The sequence below is a fragment of the Vigna unguiculata genome, chromosome 10 (assembly GCF_037176805.1).
Source record: "Vigna unguiculata cultivar grain cowpea cultivar isolate G323 ecotype 2 chromosome 10, ASM3717680v1, whole genome shotgun sequence".
Taxonomy (NCBI): domain Eukaryota; kingdom Viridiplantae; phylum Streptophyta; class Magnoliopsida; order Fabales; family Fabaceae; genus Vigna; species Vigna unguiculata.
The window spans coordinates 41,360,167-41,373,786 of NC_140801.1; the positions used below are offsets into that span (position 1 = coordinate 41,360,167).

The window sequence follows — 13,620 nt, forward strand, 5'->3', positions numbered from 1 at the left end:
ATTTTTTTTAAATTTTTGAAAAAAAAATTAAAAATGTCACGTGTCAGGTCCCTGTGTGTGACACGTGGCATTGTCAGTGTCACATGGCATTGCAATGCCACGTGTCAATGTCACTATCGGATACCATTGTGTTGATTTCGATTTAATCCCTATATATGTCCTTTTGTTTCAATTTGGTACGCACTTAGGTGTATCTGATTCAATTTTGTCCCATTTTTTTTAATAAGAAAAATATTTTTGTAATCCATTTTTTTAAGATTAAAGCTAATTAAGTATAAATATTTTTGCAAAATTAAGTACTAATATTTATATTGTTTTACTAATTTTTAGACTAAATTTATTATTTGTATAAAATGTTTTACGAATATTTTTTTTATTAAAAATTAATTTTTAACATATTAGTTTATTAATTACTTTTTTATTAAGTACTCATGTTTTGTTAATTATTTTTTTTTCTAAAATAGAACAATATTGTCTCATACTAATTTTCAACAAAAATTTTTATTTGTCTGAATGTTGTACTATTTTTTTTTATTAAAAATGATTTAATAAAATGACTTTTACCACTAAATTTTAATATAAATATCAAATACTTAATTTTTGTAAAAATTTTATACTTAATTACTTTTAATTTTATAAAATATGGATTTTAATTATTAAAAAAAATTAGGTCAAGATTGAATCAGATACACATAAGTAGGAACTAAATTGAATCAAAAAGACATATATGAGGACTAAATCGAAATCAACACAATGACATCTGATAGTGACACTAACACGGCATTGCAATGCCACGTGGCTTTTTTTTTTTCAAAAAATTAAAAAAAATTAAAAAAATTAAAAAAAAAATTAAAAAAAACCACATACTGACACGTGGCACGTTGACTAATGACGTTAGTCAACTCCGTCTGAAAAGGACCTAATTGAAGCACTTTTCAAAAGTTGGGATGCAATTGACACTTTTTAAAAAGCGGGGTACCAGATTGACACACCTATACCAAAGTGGGTACCATTCGAGTAATTAAACCTAAAATAAATTTGAGATGTTACAATAAACCTCATGCCTTTTTTAATATTGAAGAGAATTAGAGAAGTGGAAATCCAACTTACAAGAATGACGGTGCGATCGACTAACAGGTCAATCAAACACTCTTATGGAGTTGTGGAAGACGTGCTAGTCAAGGTATAGATAAATTCTTCTTCCTTGTGGATTTTGTAATCATGGATATGGAAGAAGATATGGAAGTTTCCCTCATTCTTGGAAAGCCTTTCATGAAAACAATAAAGGTAATTATGTTGATAATGGAAAGCTAAAGGTGTGTGTCCAAGATGATGAAGTGAACTTTAATGTGCTTGAAGCAATGAAACATCCTAGTGATAGAAAGAAATGTTTCAGAATGGATGTGCTAGATGAGATATGTTGAGGGGTTCAAGATAACATTGCAATGATTGACCCCTTGGAGAAAGTTGTCACAAGCCATCTTGAAGGGTTGAATGATAAGGAGGAGGAAGATATAAAGAAATGCTTAGAAGAACTGGATAAAGCCAATGAAATTTCCTTTGTTGTAACTCAAAAACTAGAGCTTAGCTCGAAAAATAGGACATAAGAACAACAACAACAACCATTAGAGTTAAAATTGTTGGAAATATTTTAATATAATTTAAAAAATAAATAATTAAAATAAAAAACCTCCAGTTACTCAAGTTTTTATGAACTTTTAATTTTATGGGTTAATGTCATTTATGGCTAATGATTATATTCTTATTACTATTTACTCTTGTGTCTCCTTTTGTTACCTATAAATACCACATAAGTGCATGGGGAAAGACATAACAGAGACAACAAACACTAGAGTATAGTGTTCTTCTTTTCTTCTCTATACTATCTTTTAAGATAGTGATGTTCATAAGGTTTAGAGATCCTTCGCTGCACTGATCGATCTGACGGGTTGTTGTATCTTGGGAAAGAAACACATATGATTTGAAATATATATGATTGTGTATTTGTATTGCCTTGTGCAATGAAGCCTTTTCTCTCTAAGGATAGCACTATGTGTGCCTCAACCCAAGCTATTTCTACTCCTTACCTCATTTATTTTTTATCTATTGTTTATTAGTTTATAAGATTAATATTCGTTAATTTATATATATGTCTTATGCTTATTGCTCTAATAATTACTATTATATTATTTAATATTTTTTATTATTAGTAGTATTATTTAAGTAATCATTTTCTAACAAAAACACCTACCACCACACCTAAAATATTTTTCCTTGGAAAAAATGGTGGTGAACTTGTGATCTTCAATTGTTTCCTCACAAAAGAAGAAGAATCAAGATTGATGAAGGTGTTAAAGGCTAACAAAAAGGCTATAGGATTTGAAAGACATCAATCTATCATATTGTATGCATAAAACTTTGATGGAAGATGAGTTTAAGCCTGTAGCTCAGCTTCTCCTACCATGAAAGAAGTAGTGAGGGAGGAGGTAATAAAGTTGTTTGAAGTTGAAATTGTTAGGTTTACAGAGGAGATTTCACTGGGGAGACACCACCAATGAGACCTAAGCCCAACCACAAAAGGCATTGACACCACCCTCAACCCAAAACCTTAAGACAATGGGTTTATGGGTCTTTATTCTTATATAGTGCTATACTTTCTCATTTCTAGCCAATGTGGGACTTAGACTCACACTTAGATTCCTAACGATCTCCTCCTCAAGTGTGAGTCCCTTCAACTACATTGTTACACTGCTCCTCCAATAGAAGCATTCCCAATCATGAGTACTCATTTTCTGTCTTTTCTATACCATCGTTCTTTTTAACAGGACACACTTACCTGGAACTAGGAATGTCAAAAAAATTCGTATCCGCGGGTATCCACGGATAAAACCTGCAACGGTTAGGAAACGGATATTAAAAATGGATACCCGCAAGTATGGGTATTTTTGATACTCATATGTTAACGGGACGGGTACGGGTATCATAATCCATACCCGTGGATATCCGTATCCGCTAAACTTTAATTCACAAAAATACCCTTATATATATATATATATATATATATATATATATATATATATATATATATATATTAGTAAAAAATATTCTGATCTAATTTTTTCTAAGCTGCACATCTTGTCTTTTGTCTTCATTCTTTCAGCTTCAAGTATTGGTATGTTGTCTTCTTCCAAGTACACCCCTTCCTTGACATTCTTCTCTTTCCTTTCTTTGAAATTAGGCATATACATCAAACCCTATATAGACAGTGACATTCATGGTATGCTTGTTGTCAAATGATGAAATCAAAATAAGAATACTTGGCATGTGGCAATTGATGTTTATTATGTTTATTTTTCAGGATTCAATCGAAAAAAGTGGACTTGTTGATGGAAACACTAATTAAAGAATTTCCATTGGATTGAACGTCATTTTATATTTATTTTTGTAATTATTTGGACTTGTATGAACTTGAGTTTATTTGAATTTTATTTAAAATTTATGACACTAATGTATTTTATTTGAATTTATAATTAAATATTTGTTTTTTAAATAATTTTGTAAATACACATATCCTATATATGAAAAAAATAGGTAGGTACCCGCATAACGGATACCCGACGGATATGTGTATGGGTACGAGGCGAATATTTATCCAGCGGGTAGGGTACGGGAGAGCTACTACCCGTACCCTATCCGCCCCGTTGACATCCCTACCTGGAACCCTTGCTAGGAAGACTTTCGATACAAGGACCATATTGCACTCGTCTGAGCCGGTTTTAACCATCGACTATGATACCACTTGTTAGGATCGAGCGCTTACCACTTGACTGAAAGTTATAGCCATTGGTTAGGGCACAACTCTTTTTACTTAAGAGTGTAACAGCCCAAACGTTGCCACGATTCAATTATGACTCGGTCCATTTGGCCTCCATCACGAGACAATTGATGTCACATGCAACATAAATGATATGTCTAAACCCTGTTCAAATTCTACCTAAAAAGAAGAATGATTGTTTTCAAGAATGAAAACAATGAGTTGATTCCCTCTAGGATAGTTACGATGAGTTTTCAAGAACCATTTTTCACTCCCTTTTATAAATTAAGAAAGACTAGTTGGACAAACATATTATTGTTTATTGGATGGACTATGTATTTTTAAAACTATATATGGCTATTATATAATTATCTTTTATGTTTCAATTGATTAATTAATTAATTAAATTAAAAAAATTATTATATTCACTTATTTTATTATAATTAATAATTAAAATTGAACTTATAAATATTTCCTATTTTAATAAATAATTTTAATAATTATAAATTATAGTGTTATATATTTACATTTTTCTAAATAATGCATGTTCAAATATACAGTTACTTTGGATTGAGAAAATATAATAGTGGTAAACGAGAAAGTTACCTCTGTTTTACTATACTTGTAATAAATAAAACAACATATATGATTTTTTTTTAAGACGGTTATACTAAAATAAAAATATTTTGAACAAATATTTTACTTTTATTGAGTTAATATAATTAATTTGAAAATAAATTTAAAATATAAGCTAATATTGTATCTAAAATTTGAAAACCGCCCATTTGAATTATTTTAAGTTAAGCTATAACTATAGGGAAGGGAGTTTGAAACGCCCGTTGAGACGAATAACAATTATCAAATGAAAATATTTAAAAAGTGTAGTCCAAGTTTCTAGAAGAGTGAAATGTAAAAGGTGCACGTGGCAAAATGCTATGGATAAGAAGCGGGGAGCCGAGTAAGCCGAGCCGGCGTAACGGTGATATCTGTCCACACTGATTCCACTAATAACGTCCACATCGGCAACATCGTTTTCCCAAATCCACGTGTTTTTCTTTCATACGACAATGCCTCATTATTTATCACATTTTTCATTTCACGTTTGGTTTTTTCGTCTTCCCAAACATCACCTGTCACCGAACACTACATTTTTGGATACACTTTCAACCCTCTCTCGTCGGAACCAACATGTCTTCTTCCCACTTCCAACTTGGGGGTAGAGAGAGAAGACTCAGGACCAAAACCACCCCTTTTTAGAGAGAGAAAGTGAACTCGAATATTCTCACTTACTCTTCACTTTCAGCTACTTGGGGTGTTTTTTTGAGAGAGTTTTAGAACTTAAACTTGGAGGGATTTTGTTGGCTGTATGTGAATTTTCTCAGATTTTTTTTTTCGTCTGTTGTAAGTTACTTTCTCTTTTTTTTTTTTTTTTCATTCAACATAATTTTTTGTGTGAATTTTTAATTTTTATTTGATGGGTTTCTTTGGATGAACTTCAAACGCTGGCCAGCTTCTCATTGAAGCAAAGGTTTGAAAGAGGGGGAACGTGCTACATGGGTGAACACAACCTATGAGAAAGATTCGGTTTTTACTATTTTTTTGAGGTGGGGTGGCAGTGGATCATTGAGCTGTTAGAGGAATTCTGTTTATTTATATTTTCCATTTACTTTGGAGGTGTGTTTATGTTGGAACGATGATTCAGGGGAGGTGGGTTTGTTGTTGGATTTAAAGAGTCTTTGTTTCTTATTCTTGGTATGTATTGAAATGAGGGGCTTGGTTATAGTTTAAGGTTGCAGCATGAGTTGCAGAGAAAGGAAGAAAGGGGAAATAGAAGAGAAGGAATATGAGAACAGTTCTGTTGGATTGAAATCAAAATCAGTGAGGCAAAGCATTGGTTCAATAGAAGATGAACCGCTAACAATTGATGAAAGTCTTCTGATTGACCCCAAGCTATTGTTTATTGGGTCAAAAATTGGCGAGGGAGCTCATGGGAGAGTTTATGAAGGAAGGTCAGTGTGGCAAAATGTATTGCCTGCCTAAATTTTTCAATTTTTTGTAGTAACTTTTTTTCCCTTTATTGATTATTCTGAGTTTGTCAATTATTGTGAACAATTGGTCAGAAGACCAGTTAAAGGTGATATTTTTTCTTACATGTAAGACCCAGCAGTAGTGTGACTATTGTGTATTAACCTTCAATTAGCTAAGCTAATTCTCTATCAATCATAGATGTATGGTGTGTCATGTATCGGACACCGACACACGTATACGGTACGTATTGGTGAACACTTTAAAATACAGTAATTTTATAAAAGATTTATAAATTCATGACGTAAATTTCTATTATGATTATAGAAATAAAGAATATGATTATTATATTTTTTCTTTTTGATGTTAGATTTAGATAGATTAGATTTATTTTTATATTTGGTAACCATGTATTTAGATTATTATATTTAACTTTATAGATGATTTTGAATATGTAAATACGTAATAATTTAATATATAGATATGTGTTCCCATGACCTATGTTATGGAGACTACACATGTCGAAGTGTTGGTGTTGTATCTGTGTTCGTATCCGTGCTACACAGATGGTACTATCTACTGGAATTATGTGCAGTTGTGTATTAACCTGCAATCAGCTAAGCTAAGACTCAATCATAACACTACTGTAATATCTACTAGAATTGTGTTCGGATGGTGGATATTACTTAAAAGTAAATGTTTACTATGGTTTAAGACAAAAAATGCATTTTGGTCTCACCTCCAGATATGGTTTTCCACATCTAATGAGAAGGAAGTAGTTATAGCTTCCACATTCTGTAGTATAATTGACGTGATTTCTAGTTTTGTAACGGTTTTCCCAACACGTGTGAAGTTTCCATATAAAGATGGAGATTTTGATGAAGAGCTTCCAAGTCTTAATTTGACTTTTATTCCAATGTCATTAATTGTGGATGCATTAGAAAAAGACAATATTGCTATGGTATGGTGGATTCAACTGTACAATTATGTGTATACTTCAAGTGGTTTGCTGGCAGCTGGAGTGCTGGTTTATGTAGGTGTAGGTTAATAATTTTCCAGGTACAGAGAACGGATTGTTGCTATCAAAGTTCTGCATCGTGGGAGCACTTTAGAAGAAAGAGTTTCATTGGAGAATCGTTTTGCTCGGGAAGTTAATATGATGTCTCGTGTCCACCATGAGAATCTTGTTAAGGTCAGTAGTGTGCTTTGTAGGGGATATATCAGCATATCTGCAAATGCTATATCTGATTCTGCTTTGTATCATTTGTTTCACAGAAGACTTGTCTATGTATAGTGTAAAGTGTATATTATGGTCTTTTGATCTTTATGCTACTGTAGAACTAATAGATTCTGAAGATAATGCATTGATTTGTTTCTTCCAGTTTATTGGAGCTTGTAAAGATCCTCTGATGGTGATTGTTACAGAGATGTTACCTGGGTTGTCACTGCGAAGATATCTGATCGCCATACGCCCTAAACAATTAGAGCTTTATGTGGCTATAAAGTTTGCTCTTGATATTGCTCTGGCCATGGATTGGTTACATGCCAATGGAATCATACATAGAGATCTGAAGCCTGGTAGGTACCCTTTAATTTAAAACATTTTACTCTTGGTACTGGGAAATTGTCATATATATCATTGAAGGAACAAAAGAAAATTTCTTTCTTATTGAGAAGTTAGAATGTGATTTGGGAGCTCTGGTACCTTAAAATTGTTATTTCTTATGGTGCTGGCAGTTTGCCCCATAATTTTATCTAGTTGCAGCTTCTGTTCTGTAATGCTATTTTCAGTTGCCAAATTTCTTTCATGATTATAATTTTTTGTGAAACTTTTTTTCTATCTTATTGGAAGCTAAATCTAAGCTACTGTAAAATACCTAAAAGCTACCATTAAAGCTAAAGAGAAGCTATAAGAGAAGCATTCATATTCTTCATTGATGATTGATAGATAAAAAGAATACACTTATATAGCCTAAAAAATACCAACAAGTAAATGATAAGATGACTCTACAAGTGTGATCTAACAGGAAGGAATTACAATATAAACTAAATAATATTTTGACTTTAGCCTATAAAATCCTTTAACCACTTAATCTTCTTTCTTTTGAGCTTCTTTAAGGCCCTCCTATGACTCTCTCTCTAGAAATCATAAAGAGGAAGGCGGACCTATGTGTACACCAGGGTATGCAGGTGCAACCCTTGGTGTTGTTAAAAATATTGCTAAATATCTGAAAAGAAAATGATTTGCTCCCTAATCTTTTATATTTGAGCCCACTCGTCTCTGCTCTATGATAGACTTGTGTATAGTTAAGAATGTACAAATACACCACTTGACTTGCTCCCTCTGACTTAGGGTAGAGCACCTTGTATTTCTGGATTGAAAATTTTGCTTTTATGATAGCTAATCATTGTAATTTTTGACATTAATGATTAAGTTGGAAATATAGATTTATATTGATAATTTCTAGTATTCATAGTCTGACTCACTTGAACTATTGTTTTCAAATTGGTACCATTTAGACAATCTGCTGCTCACGGAAAACCAGAAGTCAGTTAAACTTGCTGATTTTGGCTTGGCAAGAGAAGAATCTGTAACTGAAATGATGACTGCAGAAACTGGAACTTACCGTTGGATGGCGCCTGAGGTGCGTTGTGCCTTATGAACAAGATTTTATCATTCATTCTGCTGGCAATTAATGAAAAAAAATTCACTGAAGTGTTCAGAAAAGCTAGTACTTATTTGGTGCTCATTATCTTATTTTGTCATCACTATCAGTGAAAATGATACTTCATTATATACTAATGTGATATAAGATAGATGAGTGGCAGACTCACTTGAAATGAACACTCATCAGGTTGTAGAGTCCTGAACTAATACGCTGTGCTCTAGACAGTGGCAATACACAAGCAGTATTTGAGATTAGATTTGTTGGGGTTTTCAAGCACGATAAACAAAGCTGTTTATCAGTTTTCATCTGATAGAGTTCATGTATTTCTTCCTGGATTCTGTCTAATCGCTACAGTGAATCATCATGGTGGATGTTGGCAGTAACCTGTAGGGGGATTATAGTTGTTTCATTTTTTTAGTTGAGTAAAGTTCCATTCCACTGTCATTATAGTTGTAAACACTGACCTTTATGCATATTTTTTGTGAAGATATTTTTTATGATTGCTTGTGTTTTTCCAGTTGTACAGTACAGTGACATTGCGTCAAGGGGAGAAAAAGCATTACAACAATAAGGTTGATGTCTACAGCTTTGGAATTGTTTTGTGGGAGCTACTAACAAATCGCATGCCTTTTGAAGGAATGTCCAATTTACAGGCTGCTTATGCTGCTGCATTTAAGGTATTAAAATTGGCAGAAGATTGGTCATCCATAACTGGTTATCATGTTATGCAAATTACAAATGCTTGTACAGGGATTTCTCTCTTGTGATATTTGGATAACTGCAATGGATTTTTCCTCAATGTAACTTGTGTAATTTATGCTTTGAAGTTGAAAAGCTTGGAGTAATATTTAGAGTTAAGTATGTCTTTGGTTCCTAAACTATAATGAGATTTTAGTTTTCATCTCTATCTCAAACCTTGATCATGTTAGGACCTCATATTTAAGAAATGCATGAATGAAGTTTTTTTCGTCTTAAGGGTGTTAACTGTTTTTTGACATGACAAATGACAAATTACGTTAGATGCAGTCCACAAGTTCCCTTCCTGTCAACGCCAATGTGATTCACCGTTTGATACACTAAAAAATAGTTAACACCATTGGACGAAAAGGACTGCGTCCATGTATTTCTTAAATATGAGAACCTAACAAAATCAGAGTTTAAGATAGGGATGAAAACTAAAATCACGTTATAGTTTAGAAACAAAAAAAAAAAAAAACACTTAATCCTAATATTTGTGACAAGAATTACCCAAATGTAAATATTGACAAGATATTCATCAAGATGGAAAAGATAGCCATATTTTTTGCACAAAATCATCAAAATTTGTTCTTTCATTGTCCATATTTATATAAAAATATCCTCTCTTTTTTTGTGACTCACCTTAGGATTCATATGGCATTGAATTTCTTGCTAAGCATAACATGGTTTTCATTTGAGATTGCAGCAAGAGAGGCCTAACCTTCCTGAAGACATATCTCCTGATCTTGCCTTCGTAATTCAATCATGCTGGGTTGAAGATCCTAACATGAGACCAAGCTTCAGTCAGATTATCCGCATGCTCAATAAGTTCATCCTCACTCTCCAACCACCACCATTTTCAGCACAAACACAACCTGAAGTGGACGACGAACCCGAGGCCGTGACAAGTAATGGCACCATAACTGACTTTTCTACGCGAAATAAAGTTAAGTTTTCTTTTATTCGCCACCTTTTTTCTTCAAAGAGAACCAAAAGCTGATAGTATGAGTTGTAAATTTGGAGAACCCTCCTTTTGCTGTAGATAAAAGAGTTCTTCTCACAGTACTTTATACAGTTTAATGCATTTACAAGTAATTATATCTAGGGTGACAACTACAGGGATGTAACATGTCCAACAGAAGTGTAGAATATGATGATAAACTTTTGAAAGAGTAAGGAAAAATAAAGGTTTGTTTATATTATGCAGTTGATCTTTTTGTTTAAGAACAAGTTGGATTAGATTTTTGCCTCCTTTCTAAGACATGGTTTTAATCACAGTGAAGCAACACATTGTGTAGTAGTTGTATCCAAGGAGTGTTTAATAATTTGTTTATGTTCATTGAATGAATGTCAATTTTGAAAGTTCTGTTATTATTGTTATGATGATGCACATTGCTTCTTTGATCTGATGTTACTGGTTTGTTAAGTATACAACAGGATAAAAAAACACTAGTTTGTTTTTGCATTTTCCCCTTTAACTAGAAAATTTTCATTCTCTTTTGACGTGTGTTGATGTTAAATGTGAGACTCTGAAATTTTTGAGCTAATATTTTGTGGAGTTTGTGGTTTCAAACTTCGGTTGCCAATTTTAATGAGTGGATGATTTAAAATGTAATCACTATTTTAGTATATTATATAATTAGTGTTCCTTTTTTGTAATTGATGTTTATAAGTTTTAAATTTTTTTAATACATAAATTACATTATATTTAAAATTTTGAATAGATATGTTTAAACTATACATGAAACTTTGGATTTACAATAAACATATTTATTTTATGATATATGATTACTTTTAACTTCTAATAATTTGTAAAACGTTGTTGATATTCAATTTGAAAATAAAGACTAAAATATATTGAAAGACGATATATATATATATATATATATATATATATATATATATATATATATATATATATATATAACATGCATGCGAAAAATAGAAGCAATTAAAAATGATAGAGATTTTTTTGAGTTGGTTAACTCAAACTAAATTCAAAATTAGAAATATGTTTAAGGAATGAAAACATAAAAGTTTATTAAAGTTTAATTATGTTTTAAATTTTTACTAAATTTGAAAATTTTCAATTAAATTTTTATTAATCTTTTAGTTTATTGAATTTTTCAAATTTTAAAATTTTTAATTAAGTCCATCTAATTATATCCGTTAATTATGTGACATGTTAATTATTATGTATTATTGTCATAAAATAATATTTTATTACAAAATGGAAATATGACGATGAGATACTTTTCAAAGATTTACTACAGCTAATGAAAATTGATTCAAATTTAATTAATTATAAAAAACAAAATATAAAACATATAACTATAATAAACTTATGAAAAATATAAAATTATAATATTATAAAAATAAAAAGTTTAAAGATCTATAATTTGATGATTTTATAATTTCATAATATTATAATTTTATAGTTTAATAATTATCTAATTTTATAATTTTAAAATATATATTTTATAATTTTGTAATTATGAAATTATATATTTTATAACTTTATAAATTATTAATCTGTTATTTTTTGTTTTTTTAACTTATAATTATATAATTTTATAGTTACATGTATTTTTTTTTATAATTTTATATATTTTAATTATTTATTATATTGTATTTTATAATTTCAACAAAATTTTAAATAATTTTTGTTAAAAACACTAAATTTTTGTAATAAATATTATGTGACAATATTTGTAATACCCCATTTAATTTAATATACGAAATTGAAGGAAGCGTCACAAAAGATAACGTAAAAGCGTAGTCCTGGAGTTCAAAACCCAACTCCTTAAAAACCTAGGCACACCACGATGCCCAAAAGAAAACCGGTTAACAAGTTTACAAGGAAATGTATGTTAATCAAAGAACAAACAAGTACATGGGCCTTAACCCTAAAGAGAAGTCCAATAAAGAAACTAAAACCAGTCCATGCAGATTATGCCGCGGAAACCATCACCTCCCTGTTGCCCGCGGGTGTTCCTCGCATCTGCTCACACCAACAAATTGATGATCATCGCAAGAGAGAGTACCACACAACAGAACACACCACAATAAAAGTAGGGTAAGCCAGAGTATAAAGATTTCATCCATACAATTAAAATACATGTTCACCATCTCATACACACATACTAACCAAGCATGCTATGACTTCTTAGGCAATACACTAAGACACGACTCGACTCATCCGGATAAATATAACCTGGTCGGATTCAGCGGATGCTTGCACTTGTGGTGGATACCTCTGCTCACCCCCGAGCTATGTGTTACAAGTGTTTCAATGAATCAATTTTCCCTCACCACAAGGTTAGCCCTTAATGAATTTCAGGCCTCCTACTACTCTCACCACAGGAGTCAGTCCGCTCTAAGTGAGACTAACCGACTCCTTAGAGTGTTAGGATGCAATCCTTACCTTGAATCCTTACCTAGTTATACAGATGGGGCACCACCATGGACACCCACTATCAGGGGCCATGGAATTACATCCTGACCACTGAAGCGCAACCCTGGAAGTCTCACCTAGAGACTCCAAGGAAATTACACACTGACACGGAGACTACCAATCATGCTCACAATTCCATGTCAACCTCTGAAAAATAACACCTCATTCGTATCACAAGTTGAATCCATACCATTGATCATCACCACCCCATGAGTATAGGGCCTCATCTCATATCAATATCATGTCCCATAAGTTCCAACTCAATTATTAATTTCACATGCCGAACTTCCACAATATCCGTCATTCCATTCAAGAATTATGTCACACATACATGACAATCCATCATATATATATATATATATATATATACATATATGTATATATATATATACATATATGTATATACATATATGTATATATATACATATATGTATATATATATATACATATATATATATATACATATATGTATATATATATGTATATATATATGTATATATATATATGTATATACATATATATATATATATACATATATCTCAACATAACAAGCATACCCAAGAAATTACCACTCATCCAAGGGCAACTAAGCAACCAAACCACATACTGTCTCGCCCAGCCCCTCGCTCAGGCTGAAGGGCCTCACTCAGGCGAGTCCCTCTTCGCCTAGGCGAGGGCTCGAAACAGGAAACAGGAACCACTGCAGGATCTCGCTTAGGCGAGACCCCTCTCGCCTGGGCGAGTGGTTCGCTCGCTCAAAATAATGAGCAGGTCGCCTAGGCGACCTTCCGCGAAAATGGTTTGGGCGAGCCTCCGCCAGACTCGCCTAGGCGAGTCTGACTCGCCTGGGCGAGATTACCAGTTCCCGCCCTGGTCTCACCTGCAACAGATGTGTCATTCAACCCAATAAAAACACACCA

At 32.1% G+C, this 13,620-nt stretch overlaps 1 protein-coding gene across 4 annotated transcripts; it reads left to right on the plus strand.

Moving 5' to 3' along the window:
• Positions 1 to 4,921: 4,921 nt before the first annotated feature.
• LOC114166855 (serine/threonine/tyrosine-protein kinase HT1-like) lies at positions 4,922 to 10,448 on the plus strand. Of its 4 annotated transcripts, XM_028051727.2 has the most exons (8): positions 4,922 to 5,215; positions 5,325 to 5,418; positions 5,598 to 5,823; positions 6,899 to 7,031; positions 7,222 to 7,417; positions 8,360 to 8,484; positions 9,027 to 9,185; positions 9,953 to 10,448. In XM_028051727.2, the coding sequence occupies exons 3-8, from the start codon at positions 5,612 to 5,614 to the stop codon at positions 10,244 to 10,246; spliced, it is 1,119 nt and encodes a 372-aa protein (XP_027907528.2). In that variant the 5' UTR covers positions 4,922 to 5,215; positions 5,325 to 5,418; positions 5,598 to 5,611; the 3' UTR covers positions 10,247 to 10,448. The 4 variants fall into 4 exon arrangements, with proteins under 4 accessions (XP_027907528.2, XP_027907525.2, XP_027907526.2 ...); XM_028051724.2 differs by having other exon boundaries at positions 5,325 to 5,823; XM_028051725.2 differs by lacking the exon at positions 4,922 to 5,215 and having other exon boundaries at positions 5,222 to 5,521.
• Positions 10,449 to 13,620: the final 3,172 nt, after the last annotated feature.